The 26,036-nt window shown below is 45.3% G+C and overlaps 2 protein-coding genes across 7 annotated transcripts in view; both read right to left on the bottom strand.

Annotated features, from left to right (window-relative positions):
* The window catches only part of SH3PXD2A (SH3 and PX domains 2A), a 240,859-nt gene extending 238,094 nt beyond the window's left edge, over positions 1-2,765 (bottom strand). For all 6 annotated transcript variants that reach the window (XR_014253455.1, XM_082425104.1, XM_082425105.1 and 3 more), the window contains exon 1: positions 2,629-2,765. Coding sequence is in view for 5 of the 6 variants with exons in the window: in XM_082425104.1 (XP_082281230.1) it covers positions 2,629-2,700 (72 nt within the window). In the remaining variant the exon portion in view is untranslated. The remainder of the gene's footprint in view (positions 1-2,628) is intronic.
* Positions 2,766-13,845: 11,080 nt separating this feature from the next.
* The window catches only part of STN1 (STN1 subunit of CST complex), a 53,353-nt gene continuing 41,162 nt past the window's right edge, over positions 13,846-26,036 (bottom strand). The window contains exon 10 of the mRNA XM_082425324.1: positions 13,846-14,856. Within this exon, the coding sequence (XP_082281450.1) occupies positions 14,837-14,856 (20 nt within the window). The 3' untranslated portion in view covers positions 13,846-14,836. The remainder of the gene's footprint in view (positions 14,857-26,036) is intronic.

The raw sequence follows: 26,036 nt of genomic DNA, 5'->3' as shown, positions 1-26,036 counted from the left end.
GCCCAGAACACCTGACCTTCTGGTGCGTGGTGTCCGCCACGTAAAGGCCAAGAGAGGAGGCGATCCTAAACTTCAGAGGCACAGCCTCCCCAGCATGCTCCTCCTGCCCTGTTGGCCCTGCCGACACTTTCTATTATTGGCTCCCTCTCCTTATGTTATGCACTGATGCCCCAAATGTGCAGGAACCTCTTGCTAGCACCAGATATCTGGGCTCGTCAACCCCAACCAGCCTTTTACGGTATTTCAATGAACTCAACCCACGACATGGGCAGAAGGCCAGTTAGACCCAGGTGCTGTGACTAGCTGTGTCACAAGTGACTTTACCCCATCTGGTTCTCAGTTTCCTCATCTGTAAAAATGAGGGGGTGGAGCCTCATGAGTCCTCAGGTCCCTGCCAGCTCCACAATTCCATAACACACAATACTCTCTCCTTTAACTGTTTTCCACAACCTGGGTTCAGGGCTCTGTTTGGCCCCATCTGCTCAGTGACATCACTCCCGGCCCCAAACATAATGTCATTGATTCTTACACGGGAAGTGGAGACGTCCCAGAAAACACTGTCCATAAAAAGGGAGGAAATGATCATTTCGAGGGAATTGGACAGGACTTCTTTTGTATTTTTCACACAGAACAAATAATTATCAATCTTAAAACCCCAAACCTTTCTTCCTTCTTGCCAGACCATTAATGGCTGCTTTTCAAAAGTGCTTTCTTAGTCAGAATCACGCCAAGCTACCATTTAATGAGTGCTTGTTTTGTGCCAGGAACTGCGCTAAGTGCTTTGCAAGTATGATCTCATTTAATTCTCCAGACAACTCTATGAAGTAGATACTATTATTATACTCACTTCAAAAATGAGGAAACTGAGGCCCACGGAGATTAAATAATTTGCCCAAAGTTGCATAGCTAGTCAGTATCTGAGCCAGGCTTTGAACAAGAGCCTGTAACTCAGAGCCTCAGCACTAACCACCTCTCAACACTGTCTGCAGCGGGCCCCCGGTCGCTTTAGCAGCGCTCCTGACCAGGAGTGCATCCTACATCTGTAATCTTGGACATCACTGGTCAAAGCTAAGTTTGATGTTTCACCTAAAATCCAGAGCCGGCACCTGCCTGGGTCTCAGAACAGAGTGCCATCTGTTGAAAGCAGTGCCTACCTTAACTGAGGACTAGACAAGAACCCCTAAAACTTAGCCTGCAACATTCGAGAAAAGAACTTAGGAAGGCTGTCTTCGTAATAAGTGCTGGGATATGCAAATGGACATCTGTCCCCAGGGGAGGGTGACCACATGGTGACCCAAGTCCTCCAAAAAGAGCTTTCTTGAAATGGCAGGGCAAGATGCTTGCTGAGCCAGTAACACAAAAGGAACAGCTCTCCCACCAGCACCCACGTCTCTGTCCCGTCAGGAACCAGACTCCTTGGTTTACCTCCTCCCCAACCTGAGCCCAGGCCCATTTATTCTACTATAAAGAAACCCAAAGATCAGAGCTATTGGGGATAAAGACAGAAAGAGTAGCCTGAGGCTGACATTTGCACAAATCCCAGTCCCCTTCCAACAAGGAAATAAAAGGAATTTCAGAGATCAATGTGCTGTCCAGGGCAGCAACCAACAGCCTGTTTTAATTGTTAAAATGAATGCTTTGAGCATTCTAAATGCTCCTTTAAATGACTAATTTGCAAATAAGATGCAGTCCTCCGGCTTTGGATGTCCTGCTGTCTGTCTCTCCTATCTCAAGAACAGGAGCAAAGCCGCTAGGACTGGCATTCTCAGGCGTCAAGGACACAGTTTACTTCCTAAGGTGGGAAGGATGGGAAGACAGGAGGGGCTGAGATGAAAGGGGGACGCGTCCCACAGGCCAGGAGCTCGGCTCAATCAACCTTAGCCCCTTCTCATTAAGTCTGGAGAAGGAAGGGGGAGGGGCAGCCGGCTGTTCCTCGGAGACCACAGCAAACATTTGCCTCCTCGTGTCTGGAGATGGAGCATCTCTTAAGAGGAAATGAACCCAGTTAAGGGTCATGTCCAGAGGAGGGATAAAAGGAAAAGCCACAATTCTCCTCACACCGACGGACACAAGGACTTTAAGAAGGAAATCAAAGCTCAGGGCTGAAGGTGGAGGTGGGGCAGGGGTGCGGCGTCATCCCTCTGCCCCCAGACCCAGGCCTAGGGAGGCAGAGAACGGAGCAAAAGTGGGAGGCTCGCGTGAGGCTTCCTTCCCCAGGTCGAGCCTCTGAAAGCATCTCGGTCTGTGTGAGCGTGAGCGACCCGAGTCCCCAGGGAGGGCCGGGAAGATGCTCTTTCCCAACGGAGCTTCCCAGCGAGGGTTTGACGAACGCTCCCCCCACCATCCTTCAAAGCTCAGGCGGACAGATGACTTCACCGTTGTAACAGACAAGGGCAGCCACTTGCCAATTCCAATGCCAAAAAAAGAAAACGGGCGTGGGGGGAGTGGAGGAAGGTCAGAAAAGGCTTCCCTGGAGATCACAGCCCTGCGAAGAAACTCCACCGCCGAGGGCTGCCCTGTGGGCACTTAGCCCCGGGACTCAACAGCGTGGGTAGGGCAAGGGGCCACCCAGGGCCCTCGGGGGTTCCTGGCCAGCCCCCCCTCGGGGGTCTTAGGGGCGATACTCACATAGTGCTTGGAGGGGTTCCTCCGTTTCTCCACGTCCACCACGGTGGCATCTTGCACGCAGTAGGCGAGCATCTTCCCCCACAAAGCGAGTGGCGCCCCCCGGCGGCGTCACCTTCTCATCCTGGTCGAGCTCCGGCTCCTTCACCCGCTTCCCAGGTCCCCGGCCCCCCCGCCACCCCGGTCCGGCGCGTCGTTGCCCGGGCTCCCGGCGCCCTCAGGTACGGCCGCGGAGCGGGGACGGTCCGGAGGGGACGCGGACTCCGTGCGCCCGGGCGGCTCCCCGTGGGCCTGCCGCGCGCCCCTTCCCTCCAGCGCCGCCTCCGCCGCTCTCCGGCTCGCCCGCCAGCTCTCTCCGCCGCCCGGTGGGTCCGGCGGGAACTGGCGGAGCAGAGGAGGGGCGGGGGTGTGTCCCGCCGGCGAGGGGACGGGGCGGGGGCCCCGGAGCCTGCTGTCAGCGCGCTGGGGAGGGGCCGGCGGCGCCCCTTCGCCGCGCTCCGGCTCCGAGGGGGCTCGGCGCTGGCGGAGGCTGTGGGCGCAGGAGGCGGAGGCAGGGCCGGGCCGGGAAGGGAAGGGAAGGGAAGGGAAAGAGGGGAAGCGCGCTGGGAGGGGCTCCGGGCCCGGGGCGACGGGGAGGGGGCTGCAGCCCGGCCGGAGCGCCAAGAGCTCGGCCAGCGGCCTGGCGCGGCGCTGGGCCACTTCGCCGGGCACGGAAACTCAGGGTGGCTTCGGAAGGGGGAGGGGCGGGGGGAAGTGAACCCAGCGCGCCCTCACCCTGGCTTTCCGTCTTGGAGCGGATTTGTGCCTTCTGTCCCCACCTTTACGGCCCCCTCCCACTCCTATCCCCCAGATCTCTTTAATGAAAAGTAGTTTATTACCCCGCTGTTACGGCCCAGACCCTCCGAGCAGGAGACAGGAATGGGGAAAGAGCCGGCATTAAATCCTTCAAGCCAGAGCCTTATCTTTTGATAAACCACCTGCCCCCCTGCGGGTTACAAAGGGTAAATCCTCCCCGGAAATGTGATCGATCCGCTGCCTGAGTCGTTTATCGATCTGGGTCTGGGTAACCAACCTGTGATATCATTTACCAGTGAGGTTTCAAGACTGTAACACCACTGCCTTAAGCCTAGGGCTTCCCTGGGACCCTCCCCAGGCAGGCTAGGAGGGAAGGGAGCACACAATGGTGAGGAAATCCACCACTGGGTTGGGGACTGTCTCATCACTGGCCCCAGGCTCTGGCTTTCTCACCACCTGTCCCTCTGATATGGAAAACCGACTTTCCAAGCCACTTGTCTGTCCCTGGACTTGGAACACAATTACTATTTAATTCAATTTACACCCCCTCATCTATTTCAACATATTTTCCATTCTAATTTCAAATATTTAAAGAAGTACTGTTTTCACAATTAATCCTATTGTTTCACAGTCACAATAAGCTTTGTGACTGTGGACCAACGTGAAGCATGTGAAATGGAGGCCAAGAGTTTTACAATCTAATTGTGTTAATACTTTTTTTCTCTGCACTGTCAGAACCCATGTAGCTATCTAAGGCTGTTCACACATTTGCCTGGTACAGAGTACCATACTAACCCCTCCAACTTTCTTGGAGAAGGATGCTAGAACACCAAATGATGCTGCTATCTAAATATTTGACCTGCCGCAAATCACTTAATACCATAGGCATTAGAGTCACCTTAAAGTTCTCTGTGAAATGTGGGTGCTGAACTAGATGGTCTTTTAAGATTCCTCCCTACAGGGGCTTCCCTGGTGGTGCAGTGGTTAAGAATACACCTGCCAAAGGAGGGGACACAGGTTCGAGCCCTGGTCCAGGAAGATCCCACATGCTGTGGAGCAACTAAGCCCATGCACCACAATTACTGAGCCCTCGTGCCACGACTACTGAAGCCTGCGTGCCTAGAGCCCACGCTTCGCAACAAGAGAAGCCCGCGCACCGCAACCAAGAGTAGCCCCCGCTCACTGCAACTAGAGAAAGCCGGCCCATGGCAACAAAGACCCAACGCCACCAAAAACAAATAAATAAAATAAATAAAAATTTATTAAAAAAAAAAAAGATTCCTCCCTACATACATTCCAAACTCCTAACAGTAGTTACTCCTGTTGGAGACAATTTTGAGTTCTTTGTTTTTCATAATTAGCATGTATGGATATTGACATTTAAAAAATATTTTAAAAATTTTCTTCTCTAAAACTCTAGAATTTTAGGCTTGATTGAGCACCTAATCTATGCTCATTTACAAGGCTTTAAGGAACAGAAGAGGGAGAGAATTCAGTTGATGTCTGTGGACCCGAAAACTGAATCCAATTGACAAATGCTTGTCTCTTCCCTTCCAGAAGAGAGTACAGTTGAGAAACAGAGACACCATTAAGACTGTATCTAATAAAATAGGCATTAGGATTCCAGAAAAATGGAGGCCTGGCGTAATCCAGGAGAACTTCCTGGAGGAGGCTGTCCCTCTGCTAGGGACTGGAGGATGGGCTGAGTGGAGTACCTCGGAACGCTCTGCCTCCTCTGAACTCCTCCAAGCCAGGTGCATTTGCCCTGAGCTGCTTTGACTTGTGTGTATTTGTCTATAACACAGTTCCTCTCCCCTGAGAGCACCTGGTACACAAGGACTGGCTTAAGTTATCTTATACTTCTTTGCACTCCTCATATAGCAAATACCGTACCTTATCCACAGTAGTAGTCACTCACTGTATGAGAATCTGTTGAATGAATGATCGGGGGGAAAGAAAAGGTGGAGTGAGGACACTGAAGCCTGAACCTGCAGGTGACAGGCAGAGGGCCCGGAGGACAGTGTCCACCTGGGGAAGAGTCAGGCAAGGGGGTGAGACACAGGAAAAGGAAATAAGGAGAAGGATGGGTGTTGGGGGTCTAGACTGTGAGAGATCTTGACACTAGGCACAGGCCTTCTCTATCAGAGAGATTACAGAAAACCATTGTCCTGGGAGAAGATGATCTGACAGTGATGCAAAAAGGAGGAGACAGGGCATCACTGCCTTGAGCAAGGCCTGTTCCTCGTGGGAGTAGGAGGAAGACCTGGATAGACCCTCAGCACTGAGCTCCTCAGGGAAGGGCTGGGCTGTGGGAATCTGGGAGCACCTTTGGTGAAAAATCAAGACAGCCTATGGGTTCATGGCAAGAAGATTCCTAATGGCACTCGCCCACTCTTCCTCTGTGGGCTGCAAGGTGTTCTGGAAGTGCTAATTAAGCCAGAGAAACCCCTGGTGAGGGGAGCCGGGGTTTAGCTGTTGGAGAGAAAGAAGAGGAAGGGGCTTGGCTTGCACTGGGTCACCTTATGAGTCAGAGCACTCGCCCAATAGGCACCGGTGGTTTCCCACTCACCCTCCTTCTTCTGGATCAGGATCTGAACATGGACCTGAGGATAAGAGATCCGGAGGAGAGAGGGAGGGTGATTGCCTACAAGCTGATGGCCTTCTCCTGGTCTAACAAACCCCAGACAACCTGACATCTCCTAAATTCAGGGTCTTGAAGCACAACTCGAGGACCCCCAACTTCCCCTGTGCTCCCGAATTACCTCAGTTGGAGGGAGCAACCGAGCACCAGCCCCCACCCAACCCCATGGTGCCAAGGTGTCTGGGAATTAGTTGGGTAGAAGTTATTAATACCTATGGGAGAAAGTCTCCTTTCTCTCCTGGGGCCATGTAGCCAAGAGACTTTAAGTATAAAATGGTACAGGCTCTCCCTTCTTCCCTGGGTACATTTCAACCTCATGCAGATTTCCTTCCCAACAGTGCCTTAGGCATGCCTTTCTGCTCTACACACATTTACTGAGTGCCTCACATGTGCCTGGCACTTTCCCAGCAATGACTGAGACTGGCTGAAGGCTCCTTGGAGACAAGACTGTGTCTTATTTGTTCAGTACCCAGCATGCCTGGCACATAGTAGGTACATTGGGTGGTCTATATTGAAAACATCTGCTCAAGGAGCTAGTAGTGCTGGAGAGGATTAGGTAAACCCCTATTTTGCCACCTCCATCCATGAATTGCAGACGACTCTAATCCAAGGACACTGTGTTAGTTCGAATGACAAAATATAATTGCAATTTTTTTAAGTTTAGTATAAATAAGGGAAAGAGGACCTAAAATAAAGATGCAAACTGACTGATACCTGGAAATCTGATTTTTCAAAAACAGAGAATTGTAGGATGCTTAGAACCATAGAATTTTCCAACTGGAAGGGACCAGAGAGGTTATTTATTACTTAATTTTACAGAGGCTCAAACCGAGGCCAAGAGAAACTAAGCAAGCAGCCCAATGCCACACAGCTAAGGAGTCCTAGACTTGCCATCTTTGTCCTCCACTACTTGTATGAGCCTATTCCCACACGAGAAGAGTTCATTTAAAGAGCATTACAGATACCTGCAGATCCAGAATGTTGCTCTCCATTGACCCTCAGAGTCCCTTGTTCCAATTCTCCATTCACATAAGCATCACAGGCCGCCTACAAACAACCCCCCACCCCACCCAGGCAGGATGCTCCTCAAGGGCAGGGACCACGTGTGTCTCCACAGTCCCTCTGTGCACGTGCAAATCCTATCAGCTCCCATATGCAGAGCCCACCTCACCTCCTCTCCCATGTAGTCTTCATGACCACCTCAAAGACAACAGCATACAGGAAAGCAGTGAAAACAGATTACTAAACATTCATTTGGTTACTAATCATACATTGCCCTATGACAGTTCAGCCGCTACTGTATTGAACGCTTATTTACATCTTTATTATTTTTTTAACTTTGCTGTGCTTAGGTTGTGCCTTCTAAACCAGTAAGAAGCTGGTGAAGGTCTTGAGGACCATGAGCTTGGACTCTGGCACCACCCTTTCCCTCCCCACCCTGACCATAGCACCTCGGCCACCTGCCACACACACCCCACCCAGCACAGAGCTTTATACGTGCCAAGCATTCAATAAATGATTGTCTTTTAAAATTAGATATTTGTTGATGCTGCTGATGAAAGTGATGCCTAAGAGTTGGAGAGTTACCCAACCTAGGTTCTAGTCCCGCTCAACCACAACCCAGCCTTGTGATCTTGAAGTCACTTCCCATCTCTGGGTCTCTGGTGATTTTCTGGTCCCATGCACGCTCTAAGATACTGGATAACTATTATATATAATGAAGTCTAATGGGTCTGTTACCCAGAGATGTACAAATTTGAATGAGATTTGGAGCCCCCTCCTGGCCAAAGTTGTTTTAGCACCTTTAACTCAAAGCAGCTGGCCCTGCTTTGTATCGCTTTCCATCCCTGGCTGACCTCTGGCAGGAAAAAGCAGGAGGGCCTGGTACCAATAACCTGCCAGTTTACAGACTATAAGCAGTCCAGGGTGTACATGCATCTCTCTTTCTTCTTCTTTCTCTCTCTTTCAAATCAGCCCTAATAAACAAATGTTTGGGGAGTGTCTTGAGAATGGTCTTTCCTGAATTTGGAGTAGACAGTAAGATCAACTTCCGTTTTCTCCAGAGGGAAGTAAATTACTGGCCAGACTTCTCCTCTCCTTGATTGCTGGGGAATGGGACCAGGATGAGACACCAGAATTGCCCTGTCTGCTTAGCCCCATTGTTTGCTAATTGCAGCCATAATAACAGGCCCCTCTGCTTGCCAAACCACCAGGTGGTGGAAACCACCTTTCTCTGACTCCCAACACAGTAAGTTCATCAGCAAAATCTCAACGGGCTTCTATACAAGACGCCATTGAGAGTCTTAGCCTCCTGTCTTAGCCTTGACTCTGGTGAGGGTCCTTATGCAGCAGAACTTTTTGATAGAACCATGTCAAGTTCCAGCCTTAGCAAATGACCATGGCCCTGGAATACCAGAGGGAAATCTGCTAACTTGCATGGCCAAAGAAGCCAAGGACACAATTAGAGTCACAGAGCAAAAAAAAATATTATTCCATAATTCCAGGCTGCATCCCTAACACTGACGGGACATCTGGTCCCCAAACTAGCGCACTGTGCTTTAAGAACTTCAAGGATGAGGGTGTGGATGGTTTCACACATCTATCTCAACTACTGAACATGGCCTTCAAGTGTATTTCTGCCTGGTAGGGGCTTACCAGGATCATTTTGGTACAAAAGATCAGTGTGCATAGTTCCATTTTAACCATAAGCCACCACAGATTTTCTTTTGCAAAATCCCCTGGATTTTCCAGGAGCCAGTAAACCCTGAGTTGTCCACTGGATGACAAAAAGAACAGGAAGAAAAAAATCCCTTGGGGAATTCAAAGGCAGTTTCTTAAAATAGCCTGAAGCCACCAATAACCAAAATTATGAGTCTGGTTTTGGTTTGATCGCTTTTTTTTTTTTTTTCTCTCCCAGTTCTCTATTCAGAAATGTTAGAAATTACTGTTCTTCATCCTGTTTGAATCCACATGTCTATTTCAGGTGAAAGAGTCAAGACTCTCAAAAGTCAAGTCTGGCTCCAGCTCACGTCCTGCTCTCTCTGTCTCAAGCAGAAGATATCCCCATAGTTGGTTCATTTCTTACCCAATAGGCTAGGGCAGGCAGAGGAAGATTTAGTAGGCTGGGTTTTCCCACCTAGGTGAATCTGACTGCGATTCTGACTGTCATCCATAAGGTGTGGCCCTAGGCAGATGTCTACGATCACTTTGATTAATCTTACTGCCTAATATATAAATAGCACGTTTCAGTTGAGACTCTTTGGTTTACAAGTGCTAGAAATTGAGCTGAGCCAGCTGAAAAAAAAGAGAAGGAGCTCTATTTCCAATGTACTGTGGTGTCTCATTATCCATGGATACTTGGGCTTCTCAGAGCAGAACCAGGAAGTAGCAAATCTTTGCGAACATGACGCTTTTCTCCATCTCTTATCTCTGCTTAGCACTATGTTTCTGTTTTATTCTTCTCGATCTGCAGATGGTTTTTCTCTGCTTCTTCACCCACATAGCAGGAGTCCCCTTCTGCCCAAAGGTCTACCAGTCCCTCAATTCCAGACACACCTGAGACTGGTTGCCTCTGCAGTCTAGCTCCCAGTTCCCAGGAAGAACAATCTGATTGGCCCAGCTTGGGTCATGTGTCCACCCTGATCCAGTCAATTATCAGGGGGTGGAGTCATGTAGCACAAAGGTGACTATAAGAGCTAACTCACTGGGCTGGGGAATTAATTCTAAGAAAGAGGGCTGGTGTGAGTGGCTTACACACCCCAAAACACACCTACCAAATTATTGTTTACTTTTTCAAGGACATTATTCACTTATTTATCCACTCAATGACTATTTGTTAAGTTACCAACCTGTGTCACCCACTTTATTAGGACCTGGGGCTACACTTGGGGCAAACCAGACAAGGTCCTTGTCCTTAGGTAGTTTTATCACCTTTGGGGAAGATACACATTGTTTTACAAATCATCCAAATAAATGTAAAATTATAATTGTGACCAATATTGTCAAGGTGGAGCAAACATATACTAGAGTATGAATGGTGGTAATCTCTGGGGGTAGAGATGTAAGTTTAAAAATTTTAAGATTAATTTATTTAAACCTTAAAAAATTCTATAGTACTGTATACATGTCCTTCTGTAATCATAAAAGGATTGTTTGGGGGTTTTTTAAATTTGTATTTTAAAAGGATCACGATGGTCCCCTGGTGAAGGGGCCTGCCTGGAGGATGGGGGGGCATTTAGTAGATCTGCAGTAGGAAACGAGAGGTGACGACATTGATGTATACACACTACTATATATAAAATAGGTAACTAATAAGGACCTACTGTATAGCACAGGGAACTCTACTCAATACTCTGTAGTAACCTATACGGGAAAAGAATCTAAAAGAGAGTAGATATATGTATATGTATAACTGATTCACTTTGCTGTACAGCAGAAAGTAATACAACATTGTAAATCAACTATACTCCAATAAAAATTTTTTTAAATAATTAAAAAAATAAAATAAAGTGTTGACCTAATTTAAAAAAAAAAAAAGAGGTGACGATAGCTTAGACTAGGCTGATGGTCCTGGGTAGAGCGAAGGGAACTTTAGAAGGTGAAGTGGCTTCTGTTTGGTGATGTGTGTCAGGGATGAGGTAGATGGAGGTGCTAAGGACAATCATAGTTTCTTGGCCTGCATACCTGGAGGGATGATGGTGCCACTTAGTTTTCTAATTTTTTTTAGCCTGTAATATACGGGAGCTTTTCTAGTCAATATTAAAAGTTCCCTTTAGCTATAATAATGATCATCATCATAATAATAGTAACAATAACAATAGTAATATCAGCAATTGTTTATTAAGCCCTTATGTGTTGTACCAGGCATTGTGCAGAGTAAGCACTATGTTCGTGCATTTATTCCATAAATGGGAATTTAGTCACAAACAAGAATGCCCTCCCTTGTGGAGCTCACAGTCTAGGTGGAAGAAATGATGAATTAGATAAGAAAAAAAAAACAAAAAACCACAAGACTTTGGGCCCCTTCGACTCTCTAGTATTTTTAAAATATTTGTTCAGCATTTATTTAATGAGGGCTGGAAGAAATAAATTTTTTATTAAGTGTGCACTTCTTTCCCTACATTCAAAGTAAGGTATTTATTACATGGGCTGAAAGCAGTATTTTCTAAGCCGTCTTTTATTTCATGGTTTTTTCATACCTGGATAATGTCACTCACATGCTTGCTATGAGTAAAAGTAACTTACGTGGATACAGCTTTAAACTCTTAAGAGATGTTTTAAGAGTTTGTTTGTTTGTTTTCACTTTAATGGAGGTCAGATGTTTCCTATTTTTCTGGAGTTCTTGTTTTCCCTTTAATCTGGGGGGGTGGGGGGAAGAGAAGGAAGTTTCTGAATAGTTAACTTCTTGGGAAGCATATTAAAAGGTTTGAAGTTACTTAAAACAAATCATTCCTTCCAAGAAAACAGCACTAGGCCTGCACTACTGCACGTTGACCTTGACCTTGCAGTTGGGGGTGACTACTGCCGACACACTGGACTGTCTGCTGGCCAGAGTCAGAGCTGGCCCAGCCCAGCCCACAAGGGCAAAGCATCCTGCACCAGCACCCTGCAGGAATACTCCACAGAGATGGGACGTGCTAGTGAGGAGGGATTTTGAATTTCCACTTGAGGATGCTGTTTACTGTGGTAGGAACTGGACCATTTGTGCCAGGAGAGCCTTGGAAAATCCCACTCTTTCAGGCCAGTTTGTCTACCCTGCCTAACACATGAGGGATCATCACTGTTCAGACCTTTAGAAACAAAACAGAAAAATCTCACCTATGGACAGTTAAGAAACCATGTAGATAATGTCTGATTTCTTTTTTTTTTTGGCCGCACTGCAAGGCATGTGGGATCTTAGTTCCCTGATTTAGGGATCGAACCTGTGCCCCCTGCAGTGGAAGTGCAGATTCTTAACCACTGGACCACCAGGGAAGTCCCCATAATGTCTGAAAATTAATTCATGATATTACTGAAATATAAAAATGCCAGCTCTATAAGCACAGGGATGTTGGTCTGTTTTCTCACCATGACGCACCCCCAGAGCTGAGAACAACGGCTGACACATGACAAGTTTTCACTAAATATTTGTTAAACGAATAACAGTAAATATTTTCAACTTTGGGGGCCATATAATCTCTGTTGCAACTACTCAACTCTGTCTAGTATACCTATACTATGACCTGGCAATTTCCTTCCTAGATATAGATCCAAGAGAAATCAGTACATACGTCCACCAAAAAAAATGTGTGAAAGTATTTATAGCAGCACTATTCATAATAACTCAAAACTGAAAGCCACCCTAATGTCCACCAATGCTGAGTGGGTCAGTAGTGGTGTTACATTCATACGATAGAATACTATATACCAATGATAAAGAGCAAACAACAGCTTCCTGCAGCAAACTGGTTGAAGCTCGCAGACACAATGTTGAGCAAATAAAGGCAGACACAAAGGGTACATACTGAATGATTTCATTTACATAAAGTTCAAAACAGCCCAAATTAATTTATAGTGCTAGAGGCTATATTAGTGGTTGCCTCCGAGAAGTACGAACTGAGAGGGGGCACAGAGAACTGTGGGGTGCTGGCAGCGGTTTCTATCTTGATCCGAGTGGAAGTTTTAGCTGTGCACCAGAGTTGTGCACTTCAGTGTATGTATGTTACAGCTTGCTATGGACTGACTGTGTCCCCGCAAAGTTCATATGTTCATTTAAATAAAAGAAGGATTTAGCTAATAACAGCTTTTCTTGAATCAGACAGAGTGTAATTTCTTTTCTCAATTGAAACGGTCATACCAGCATCTTGCTCTGGCCTGAAAAGTAAAAAGTAGATTCTGGATCTCACCACCCATTTTATTACAGTAACCCAGAAATGTCTGAAAAGTTTTCGGTGTGAAGACAGCACCTCAGCATCACTGAGATGCCACATGAAATGCATATTAAGATGCTGTATTCTTGATGATGGTTAACGCTTGATGTGTGCATCATATAATGATGGCTTAGCCCTGGTACAGGCACAACTTCATAGAAGCCACTGCTTCCTCACTTTTCCCCCATCATTGTTTTCTCCCCATCTGAATGTCACTACTACATTTTTGCCAACATTTCATGGCAGGTTTAAAAAAAAAAAAAGATATTTCTCTTGATAGCTTTCTTTCTTTCTTTTAAATTTATTTATTTATTTTTGGCTGCGTTGGGTCTTTGTTGTTGCGTGCGGGCTTTCTCTAGTTGTGGCGAGCAGGGGCTACCCTTTGTTGCGGTGTGTGGTCTTCTCATTGTGGTGGCTTCTCTTGTTGAGGAGCACGGGCTCTAGGCGTGGGCTTCAGTAGTTGTGGCTCGCGGGCTCTAGAGCACAGGCTCAGTAGTTGTGGCGCACGGGCTTGGTTGCTCCGTGGCATGTGGGATCTTCCCAGACCAGGGCTCGAACCCATGTCTCCTGCACTGGCAGGCGGATTCTTAACCACTGCGCCACCAGGGAAGCCCTTGATAGCTTTTCTGAATTGCATATATGGCAGAGAAGTGAGGTGAGGAGAAAGTGTGAGTCTAGGTTTGGATTCTTGCTCTACTGTTATTTTTTGTGCAACTTTGAAAGCTGTTTCACCTTTCTAAGCTTCTGTTTCTTGTCTGTAAAGTGGAGATAATAATGCTTACCTTATGGAGTCATTGTCAGGTGAACATGAGGTCAGTCACATAGAATGGTCAGCACACTGTGGGCACATGGTAAATCCTCGGTAACTGTTAGTCATTATCATTACTATTATTATCATCATTTACTAAAAGAAGCACCATTTGTTCTCTGGTCCTGCTGGTCTGTACAGATAGTACATAACTTTAATCTTCAAACATCAAGCAAGTTGGATTCGTTCATTCATTCAACATTGAGTACAGTTGGGGTTCCGCATCCACAGGGACAGAGGGCCGACTCTAGTGCGCCATTTTACATACAGCGCTTGAGCATCTGTGGATTTTGGTATCATCTGGGTGTCCTGAAACCAATTCCTCACGGATAACGAGGGACCATAGTATTTACTCTGTGAATAAGATAGACCAGAGCCCTGCCCTCAGGGAACTTGCATTTCTAGTGCAATTTGTGCATTTGCAAATTTCTCTCTGGGCAGAATGATCTGGCAGCAGTTATCGCTCTTTCCCAGCAGTCTGCTCTTTCCATGTTCTTGTTGCCTGATTACTAACAGGTCTTATTAATAAGAGCTCGAGATTTCCTAAGCTTTTCCTTAACGGTTATGTTCTTCTCCTTCATGTGCAATGTGTTGTTTATGTGTGGCACTGTACGTGCATTTTCATCGCCAGACTTTGCGTATGTTTTTACAAAAACATTAAGCTGTTCATTTTCCGTGGAATGAAACGGAAACCTTTGTTTTTATGCTCCACTGTGTTTAGTCTCAAAATGGCATTGCTGCTTGGCAGGGTCTATAAAACTAATGTGCAAAATTTACTACACAAAACATATTTAGGACTTGGGTAATTTTTACTGCCATAAAAGGTGACTTTCCCAAACAACTAAATATTAACATTCTCTCTTGTCTTCGAGTGGCTTTTTTTTTTTTCGCATGAGCATTTTCAGCATGTTGCTTTCATCAGCTATTGTCAGTGAGGCTGATGCTTTGAAGAATTGGTCTAAGGTGGGATATTTGGTATCTTGGTCCTGATTGAACTCATCACAACCAAATTTTCTTCTTAAATGTCCTGTTTTTCACCTGTGAAATCCATTTTCAGTTTTAAGGGTAGTTGTTTAAGTCTGCTTGAAGAAAATCTTACATTAATATACATTAGTTACTCAGGTACTCATATCTAATAGCTAGAGTAGGATAGTGCCTCCGTGAGAGGTGTAACATATAAACTAGTTATTGCAGGACTGACTATTGAACTATAATGAAGGCATTAGCCCTGTGGTCACCAGGATTCCCACGTGGAATTATAGCTCATTGGGATGTGGATATTGTTGTTTGAGTTTTAAACATAGTTAAAACATAGTTTTGAAGTTTCAATTTTTACAGAATCATGTGTAACAGAATCCTGTTTATGTAAAGGGATTTATAGATGTGTATCAGGCACTATCAGTGCCCTGCCCATTTCCCCTCAGCCACTGCAGAGATCTGCAGCTTCAGCGGACTTTCCTCATACAATTGCAGCCTCCGCCTTCAAGCACCTGTGTCTCTCTGTTTGAGAGCTTTCTCTGGCTGTATGCTCCAGAAGCTCTAGCCCCACAGGAGCAACTTACAACCATGAGGGATGGGAGTGGTGGATAAATTCCCTAACTTCCTTGTCTCTTGGACAATTCTGCGGTGTGTTCTACATAGTCTCTCAAGGGGCATAGTGGAATTGAGACCACTTGCCCAAAATGCTAATCTGTTCATTAACACACCTTCATTGGCTTTCTCCCTTTCCTGTCTCACTTTCCCACTTCCTCACCATGCTCCTTGGATCATGTCCCTCCAAAATTGCTTGCATCCAGATCACCGACATGGGCTGCTTTGAGGGGAACCCACAATGAGACACTATGTAATACATATTAAATGATGTGGAGTCACACCTAACTGATAACGGTGTAGTCAGCACAGTTTGAAATGGCTGTCCAGCTCACAATAGTTGTTCCACTTACCACATATATGCTACCTCTTTCCTTTAGAAGAACTGTTCTCCTTCCAAAGGGAACTGTCTCCTTTGGCCATAGTTTTTGGTTGGGGTTGGGGATCTGACCGAAGCTATTAACAATACCCAATCCCTGGCAACTGTGATTGGTCTATGGAGAGAATGTAACCCACACTGGACAAATCAGAGACCTCTCCTGAGATTTTCTAACTGGTGCTATGGGAAGAGATCCCCCTTCTTCTCAGAGCTAGAAGCTATGAGCCCACAGCTCACTTCAGCCATCTCTCTCACCACATAGAGAAGTCTGCTCACAGTGAGAATATATAGAGCTAATTCTCAGGCAGAGGCGAGGGATGAGTGACAAGAGCATCTTCATGGCATTTGAATCCCTAGGGCAGATGATCCGAAACCAGCTCCACTCTGCCCCTCACCACAGTTTGGCTATGTAGGCTGCCCTACACCTCATCACATGGGCATAAGCTAGCTAAAGTCTTTATCACTTACAAGCAAAGAACCCTGCTGTGGATGTTTAACTCTGGGGCAGAAAGTTGGATTGGGAATGAGGATGTTGAACAGGAGGATCATTTTTCAGATCCTGTGCTTTTCAGGTCTACAATTTCCATTTGACTGTTTTATACAGTTTCCAGATCTCTCTGGAATTTCTCATCTCTTCACCAAGTATATGCATCTTTTACTGTAGACTCTTTAACATATTAATCAAAATTATTATAAAGTCCTTGTCTGCTAATTCTGACATCTGGGTTGTGTGAGTCTGTTTCTATTGACTGATTTATCTCTTGGTTATGGGTCACATTTTTCTTTTTCTTCACATGTCTAATAATTTTTGTAGAGTGAACATTGTGAACATGTTCTAGAGACTGGATTCTGTTATCTTCCTCTGATGAGCATTTTCTTCCAGTGGTGGATCACATCAATTAAAACTTGCTTGTAGGTTTGGTTAGGATGGGTCTATTTTTGTTTTAACCTTAGTGCTAGGGTTAATGACTTAGTTGTGGAAAAAAAAATCAAAATGGAATGGTATTGTTAAGAGAGCTCTCTAAAATGGAGCTGGGAGGCCACTGAAGAAGTGTAACTGATGCATCTCTCAGCCCAGGTGGAATGTGAACTTTGACCACTTATTGTCTTAATGAAGGCTTCCAGAATGTCTGCCTAATGTTCCAGAAACTCAAGATACTTATTGGTCCCTTACCCTAAGATAACTCATGACAGCCTACCTACTTATTCGACCCTAAATAACTTGTGCACAACCTATCCCTTGAGGACAAATGTTTCCTTTCTTGCATCAGGATCAATCATAATTCTTGCCAAGCAACTTTAACAACCTTGTGGCTTTTGCCTGTATAAGCCCCAGACTCCTTCTCTTCTCTGGAACACTCTTACTGTTTTACCCAAATCAGTGTCTCCTGAATTGCAATTCCTAAGACCCCAAATAAATTCTTTTCTTATTTGCAGCCTTCTTGGTCAACATAGTCAGAGACGTAGCCTTTACTCTTAGAGTGTAGCCCTTCCATGGTTTCAGTTTCAATTTTGAAAGCTGCAGTTGTTTACCAAACCCCTATCACTTGGTGAGACTTTCAGATCCAAACTTTGTCACCCCCGTGATGGGTAATGGCTGAAATCTCTGCTCAATCTCTTTCAGCCATCAGCTGTTGTTTTTCCCATGGATCCCTTGGAGTCTCACTTGGACATGTACAGTTCAAGAGTCAGCCAAGGATTTGAGGAGAGTTTATACACATATTTGGGGGTTTCCCCCTCTGTGACTCTCTCCTCTCCAGAATTTTCACCACAGTTTCCAGCCACTCTATTGGCAAACTCCTTCTCAGAATCATCAGGCCACTAAGCCTGTGGCTTTAGTCCTTCAATGACCTCTACCCTGTGTGAGCTGACAGTGGTTCTCAAAGTGTGGTCCTTGGACCAGTAATTAGCATCACATGGGGAATGGTTAGAAATGCAAAATTTGGGGCCCCATCCCTGACCTAGTGAATTAGAAACTCGAGGTGGAATCTAGCAATCTGTATTCTAACAAACTCTAGTTTGAGACTGACTGCCTTAGTGGTAAAGCTATAAAAATGTGGGTCTCACCAGAGTGGTTCCCTTCCTTTACTGTCTGGATGCCTTTCAGTGCCATCAAATAGGGTTTTTTTTGAGGAGGGGATCCAGAATTTATTATTATTATTTGTAGAAAGGATTAGCCTTAAAAGAGCTACTCTGTCAGATGGGAATTTGGGCATTCACTTTGTAGTATATATTTCACTCTATATACTGTTTGATCCCCCCCACCCAAGCATATAAACTCTTTGTAATTTAAAAAATAAATTTAAATTATTTTAAATTGAGATTTGAATAAAATTTGTGAAACCCTGGAAGCACCTTACAGTTTTATGGAACACAGCTTGAAAATCTCTAGTTTAAACCATGTGATTGACAGTATGGGTCAGGATTAGCTTCAACCATGCATAGCAGTGTCTCCATGGCAACTGTCACCATAGCATCAGGCCTATGACAGAGGTGGTAAATGAACTTGTACAGAGTGGGGAGGAATGCAGTGTGGTATCTTCCTGGTCCCCCTTCCAGGAAATCCCTAAGACATGTCTTGCACCTTGATAGAGGAAGCCTGCAGGTAATGACCAGATGAAAATGACCTCTCTACCAAGAGCAGTCACATTTCCAGCATTCCAACCTGTTTTCAGAATGAGGCTCTTCTAAACTCCCATGGGTCAGATTCATATCTGCTTTGATTCATCAAGCCTCACATGTTAACCTTACCTGCTCACCTTCCCCAAAGTGCAGAGGGTCTCTGTTCCTCAATGAGAGGAAGGGACTCCCCCTCAAGAGGGAATTGACCTCTTTCAACTTCAAGAAGAGGGAATACCTTTACAGTATTCTCACCCTACCAGACGCGTAGAATGGAGAGAAAGTTCACCTAAAAACTCACCCCAGCTTCTCCTCCTTTCCCTGCCTCCACCCCGACAGACCCACTTGTGTTTTATCCACTGGGGAGCAGGCACTGGTTAGTACTTTTCCAACTTTAATGTGTACACAAGTGCCCTGGGGATCTTGTTAAAATGTAAATCCTGATTTAGTAGGTATTACAGGCTGAACTGTGTCTCCTCAAATTTCATATGTCGAAGTCCTAACCCCCATTACCTTAGAATGTGACTGCATTTGGAGATACAGTCTTTAAAGAGGTAATTAAGGTAAAATGAGGTCACTGAAGTGGGCTCTAATCTAATATGACTTGTAAGAAGAGAACACAGACAGACAGAGGAAAGACCATGTGAAGACACAGGGAGAAATCAAAGAGAGAGACCTCAGAAGAAACCGAGCCTGATGACACCTTGATCTTGGACTTCAGGCCTCCAGAACTATGAAAAATAAATTTCCATTGTTTAAGCCACCCAGTCTGTGGTACTTTGTTATGGCAGCCCTAGCAGACTAATATAGTAGCTCTGAGGAGGGAACTGAGATTTCGTATTTCTAACATGCTCCTGGATGATGCCGACGCTGCTGGTCCAAGGACCACACTTTGAGTAGCAAAGACCTGGAGAATCAGATTCCTTTTGTTTTATGGCATGGTCAGCAGCTCCCCAAATCACCTAGCAGGTTGGAGAGGAGGACACTTCTTCTCTAACTCTGCTTTCTTTAGGATGGATGAGGCAATTGTTCTCAGCCTTTGTATATTTGCAGTATTTTTGAAATATAAATATGGTGGCACCTTTCAGGGGATGAGTCTCAGGTTAGCTTATGCAAACGAATGAAGTGGGCTGGATAAACAATAAGACATGATGGATGCAGTAGGTAAACTAGGGAGCTCACATCTCATCTAAAGTGGGCAGATCTACTCTGTCTGTAAGCCAGAATATGAGCTTAATGTGGTCAGATTTCCCAAAATTTCAAGAGAAGCTAGAAATTTGGATTTCTATATTAAATCTCTAGATTTTTAAACTTCTATTTATTCATTTATTTTGAGTAAATGAATTTTATTTTATTTTTAAAATTAATTTTTATTGGAGTATAGTTGCTTTACAAGGATTTAAAAAAATTTTTTAAATGTTGGCAACTCTGTCAATTTATTTTTGAAATGTGAGGCAAAGAAGTCCCCTGAGGTCCTGGACATGTTATTGATCTATATCTTGTGTTGGGTCTTGTCTTATTTACATGTGTAAAAATTCATCAAGCTGTATGATTAAGACTTGTACAATTTACTACTTGTAAGCTATGCCACAATAAAATACCTGCATTGGAATGATGCACATCAACCTCAAGGTAGTTGTTACCTGTGGGAGTGGAGGCAATGAAGGAATGGGTTTGGCTTTATCTGTATCTCTAACATTATGTTTCTTTCAAGAGAGAGAACTGAAGCAGAGATGGGAAAGCATTAATCAGCTGCCTCATCTCAGTGGTATCTAGGTTTTCTGCTTCATTATTTTCTGTATGTTTGAAATATTTCATCATTAAACATCTTTAATATTTAAAAAACAAAACAAAACAAAACCTGAGAATACCAATACTGCATGGGCTAAACCAAATCCCTTGGAGGTTACTGAACCATATTCTCTTGGTCTTCCTCTGGGACCATATTGCTGTTTAGATAGGAATGTTTGCTGCCTTGCCCCAGATTTCCTACATGCTTCAGTAAATACCTGCTCCCTCCTTGCCACCAGTGTGACATGATATCACCCCACCCACTCAGCCCAGCGTCCCATATAACCTTTATCATCAGAAGTGGTGTTCTTAGTGCAGGCTCAGCTGTAGCAAAAATAAAATCTATACATCAGCCTAAATTTGAAGACACTGTGTTGAGTTCACAGTTCAGAGGCACCAGAGAATAGGCTTCTCTGATCATGAAAGCAATACAGCCTAGTGGTTAAGCTCACTGGGTAGAAACCTGGCTCTTCCACTTACTAGTCGCATATACTTGGGCAAGATAGTCTTGGCCTCAATTTCTTCATCTGTAGAGTGGGAATGATAATAGTACCTACCTATTTAGGTTTATGTGAAGATTTAAGTTGGTTGGGTGATTGGTACATAACTGTTCAATAATCATTAGATATTATTAATGACTTAACATTAGTGTGATTTTACTTTTTTTTAAAAATAAATTTATTTATTTATTTATTTTTTGCTGTGTTGGGTCTTTGTTGCTGTGCGCAGGCTTTCTCTAGTTGCGGTGAGTGGGGGCTACTCTCTGTTGCGGTGCGCGTGCTTCTCACTGTGGTGGCTTCTCTTGTTGCAGAGCACGGGCTCTAGGCGCGGGCTTCAGTAGTTGTGGCTTGCAGGCTCTAGAGCACAGGCTCAGTAGTTGTGGCTCACGGGCTTAGTTGCTCCGCCGCATGTGGGATCTTCCCGGACCAGGGCTCGAACCCATGTCCCTTGCACTGGCAGGCAGATTCTTAACCACTGCGCCACCAGGGAAGCCCCTGATTTTACTTTAAACCTCTTGGACTAAGTCTGAGGTAAGGCCACAGTGTTAATAAATTGATAACTGACCACAGAGTCTCAAAGGGAAAATATTTTCAACTCTGATTCAAGTAGCAAATGAGATAAAATTTTGTCATGCATAGGGAAAGAGCATCACAGAGGCTCTAGGCTAGTTCATTTACTGGTTGCCTCAAACCTCAGGGCTGGGGCACCTGCCCCTCCTCTTGGATGGTGATGTTGCCAGGGCAGCCCGGCTTGTTGACTTGCAGGGGTGCTGTTTGGGGCTGGTTGCTCAAGGTAATCCTCGCAGGAACAGCACCCTGCCGGCAGCTCTGTGACCCAAAAAGGGCTTTAGCAGTGACTAATAAAGCTGTAAAGGATGCACACAGATCCAAGAAAATCCATTCCCTGAAGGAATATGATTTAAACTACTTCTCAGTTGGTGCTTCTTTGTCTTGTTAACCACAAGCATTAAGTTTCTCCGTTTGAAATTCTAGTTCTCCCATGCTGCGTTCTCCAGAGAGGCTGTTTTCTCTGGAAAATCACTGAGACACTACTGGTGCCTGGAATGGGGGACAGGAGCTATTTGCCTCTGAGAATGCGTTTCCTATGTGGGCTTTTCCTTGCATTTCAGGAGATGCGCTCTTTCAGGATTTCTGCTGAGTCCAGTTGAGAGGGCCCACAGATCTCCTGAGCCCTCTCTCCCTTCCATTAGTTTAAGGCTGCTGTGGCAGTCACCATGGTGTGTCTTGCAGACCTGGGAGTTACCCTGGCCTTTTCCACACTCCTTCACTCCTAAATCAGTTACCCACCTCAGGTCTGTTTCATTAATGTCTCTGTCATCTGTCTCCCTGCCACCGTCCCAGTTTAGGTCCTCACTACCCTTCCTCGGATCACTGCAGTCATGTCTCTCTAGCCTACCTTCCCCTGAGCCATGCTCCTCTACTCTGCTGCCAAAATATTCTTTCCAAAATGTAAATCTGATGCCAGCTTTCAGCTTAAAATCTTTTAATGCTGCCCTTCTGCCCGCCTACACACTGTTTCCAGACTAAATGTTCCCAGTACTGTCAGAATTCTGAGTTGCCAAGAAAAATCCAGGACTTCCCTGGTGGCACAGTGGTTAAGAATCTGCCTGCCAATGCAGGGGACATGGGTTCGAGCCCTGGTCCAGGAATATCCCACACGCTGCGGAGCAACTAAGCCCATGCGCCACAACTACTGAGCCTGCACTCTAGAGCCTGCAAGCCACAACTACTGAGCCCACATGCCACAACTACTGAAGCCCGTGCGCCTAGAGCCTGTGCTCCACAACAAGAGAAGCCACTGCAATGAGAAGCCCGCACACCGCAATGAAGAGTAGCCCCCGCTCGCCGCAACTAGAGAAACCCCACGCGCAGCAACGAAGACCCAACACAGCCAAAAATATAATTAAATAAATAAATAAATAAATAAAACATTAAAAAAATGCTCTAAAAAAAAATCCAGAAAGCTGGACTTTGGTGTGAATTCCCCATCCTTTTTTTGTTTATTTGTAGAGGTATAGCATTTTACACGGTAAAAAAATTACAAAACATTGCAATAACTCTGCTACCCACTCCCTGCTCCCAATTCCCTATCTGAAGAGGCCAACCCTGATACCAGTTTCTTCTGTGGTCTTTCAAACACACACGCACACTACATTTTAAAGAAAAATACAGATGGTAGCTAATTTTTTTTATGTTGGTTTAATATTTTTAACCATAATAGTTTTAAGATTTTTAAACTCCAAGGGTCAAACAAGACCATGTGCATCCATGGGTTTTAAGTCATGTAGGCACGTGCTTATGATCCACTTGACTGAAAGTTCCCTGGAGACAGGGTTGGAGCTTTGTCTTGGCATCCCCTCTACACCTGGCACAATGCCTTGCACACAGTTGGCACTCAATAAGTACACTGCCCATCCACTGAAACATTTATCAAGCACCACTCTGTGCCTACCGCTGGGTCCGTCACAGAATTCCACGTGAACTGTGATGTGGGCAACCTCTGAGGGAACACATGGGAAACAGCTAGTTAAGTCTAGCTAAGTCCCAGAACTCAGCTGGCTATAGGTTCAGAACACGCCCACCTCCCATTTTTCCTGGTTACCTGGGTCCCCAAGAAATGGACAGAAAAGGCAGATCACTCCCACTCTCAGGCTCGCCCCAACGGGGTGTGTGCTTGGGCTGACAGCCCAGCCCCCGACAGAGTGCAGATACCAGCATTCTCAGGCCGGCTGCCATTCTCAGGAGCGGCGTTTCTATTTCTTGCCCTCCACCAGGGCAAGGCAAGCTGGGACTGGACGGAAACCACACAGGCTGCTTGCTGACTCTTCCTGAGGTGCTGGGCTGGGCTGGGCTGGGCTGGCTGCTGGATGAGTCAGGCCTTTTCAAGCTTCTTCGTGTTGGGAGAAGACTCACTGTTCAGGTGGTTTGGAGCCTTCTCCTAAGTTAGATCCTCTTTGCTCACTTGCCTGTGGTCCAGGTCACCTCTGGCTGACCAGCATACGTGTTGCAGGACACGGTGATATTTTCAGTTCATGATAAGGTGGACCTCACTGAGGAAGCATAACAAATTCTTATCACGTTGCCCTCCCCCATCCTCTGAGGCGGTGATTTCCAGTTGTTTCCACAGTGACGCTGGTTTTCGTGCGTAGTGTGCTCTGTGGGAGGGTCATGAGCAATTTCCCTGGAACCTTACGGTGACACTGTACCTTTCTTTACCCCTAAGAGACCATTCTGGAATGCAAGTGGGTGGGAATGTGACCTTGTTCAAAAATTCACCTTGACTTGTTTCTAATTGTAGTGATATGAATCCTACTCCCAAAACTCAGATGGGTGAGACATCATATGCCTTTTTTTATTTCAAGTTAGCTAGGGCTTGGCGCCTTCATTCTCTGTGCTGGAAAGAAAATAATTTTGGTAGTAGTTGGGTGGGGTAGGCTCTCCCCTTCTCTACAGATGCGTGAAAAACCATCACATGAGAGGGTACGTGGTGCCTGGAAAATGGGTGATGTGTCCACTCTTCTGAGACCAAGTCTTCTGCTGATATCCCCAGTGTGTCTCTTTAGAGAAGGAGGCTTGCAGAAGCTTCCGTTCCAAGCTTGGGAATCTCGGCTGAAGCTGGGGATCATAGGCCAAGGCTTTAAGTCTGCAAGAGACACTGCAAAACCTCTCCACAGAAGTCCTGCCAACCTGCCACCTGCTGCAGGCACCATGGGCAGCACATTCTGGTCTACAATGCCTGGAGCCCACTAATCTCCAATCCCTCCCAGGCTCCAGACTTCCAGAAAACATAAGCCAGCTTGTCTGCACAAACAACTTCTGGATTTGGCCTCCAAACCAAACCTCCCGGAGGCAAGGCTGGCTTCTTGCTCGGAAGAAGTAAAAGACAGGAAAAACAAATCCCATGCTAACAGCTCAATATATTATTCTGCCACCAAATTTATATTAGAATAGACTAATCATTCACAAATTTCAGTACATGAGAAAACTTAGTACTTATCACAAGTTAACTGCGCCACGTATCACAGCTTATGTGACACTGCTGTTGCTTTGCTCTAAAGTAGAGCTAAAAAGAATAGAAGGATGCTCTGTCCTCACCCCTACTTTACTTCCTCCATTCACTGATTGTCCTCAAACAAAAATGAAAAAGCTTCTCCCTGAGGATGCAATTTCTAGCCAAGAAGATTATCAAAATGGGTGTTGCCCAATGCCCCAATTAACTGTACCAAACCCCAGTCAATGATGAAAATGCAAGCATCGCTTTATTATGATAATTAGGCTATGTTGATTAAAGTGGAAGCAGCATTAAGACCATTTCTATTACTAAAACTATATTCTCCACTTAATTAGCACTTTCTTTAAAACATCCTTAGTTTTTCACATTTATCTGACTGGGGACAGAGTCACTGAACCAGAGCTGAATGGCGTCTGGTTTATGAGAGATCTCAGTTAATAATATGGTGATTGGTTTTTAAAAGATTGCTGCCTTCGTGTATTATATAACATTTGGGTAGGCATGTTTCCAAGCACTTGAAGTAGCAAATTGGGAACACTGAGGTTTGAGTTCTTCAGGATGTTTATTCCAGCTGTGTATTAGCTAGGACCTCAGTGTCCGGCCTTGGACTGTTTCTGCAGCTGACACCGCTGCTAGAACATATGACCCGGGCCTCCCTCAGCCCCTGCTGGAAGCAACGGCTAATGTCCAGGGCATAATGCATCTGTCCAAAGGTTGCCTGGAATGAACTGATGCTTGATGCCACTCATACCTAAAGAAGTAAAAATGTAAACAAAACCCAGAAATTGTTTCTACCTATCAGATGGACACTGATGAAAACTGTTGATAACACAAAGTGTGGGTGAGCTTGTGACTTTGTGACAGCCCTGACAATCAGAATGCCATGGAAGTGACACTGCGTGGCTTCTGGGGCTCTGCACAAAATGGCCATGCAGCTTCCTTCTGGGGTGTGCTCTTCCTTGGGATGCCCGCCCTGGGAACAGGGCACACTGTGAGGAATCCCAACCTAACCCACATTTCAGTGGTTTTGGGTATATTCAGGGTCGTGCATACATCATCACTACCTAATTCCAGAAAATTTCTGTTACCCCAGAAAGAAACCCTGTACCACCAACTCTCCTCCTGCCCCTACTAGTCTATTTTTTGTCTTCATGGATTTGCCTATTCTGCACATTTCATATAAATGGAATCACACAATATGTGGCCTCTTGTATCTGACTTCTTTCACTTAGCATACTGTTTTCAAGGTTCATCCATGCTGTAACACGTATCAGTACCTCATTCCTTTTTATGGCTGAATAATGTTCCATTGTATGAATATACCACATCTTTTTATCCATTCATTAG

Source organism: Balaenoptera physalus (genome assembly GCF_965194825.1).
Source record: "Balaenoptera physalus genome assembly, chromosome: 14".
Classification (NCBI taxonomy): domain Eukaryota; kingdom Metazoa; phylum Chordata; class Mammalia; order Artiodactyla; family Balaenopteridae; genus Balaenoptera; species Balaenoptera physalus.
This window is presented reverse-complemented; position numbering and strand designations above follow the sequence as displayed.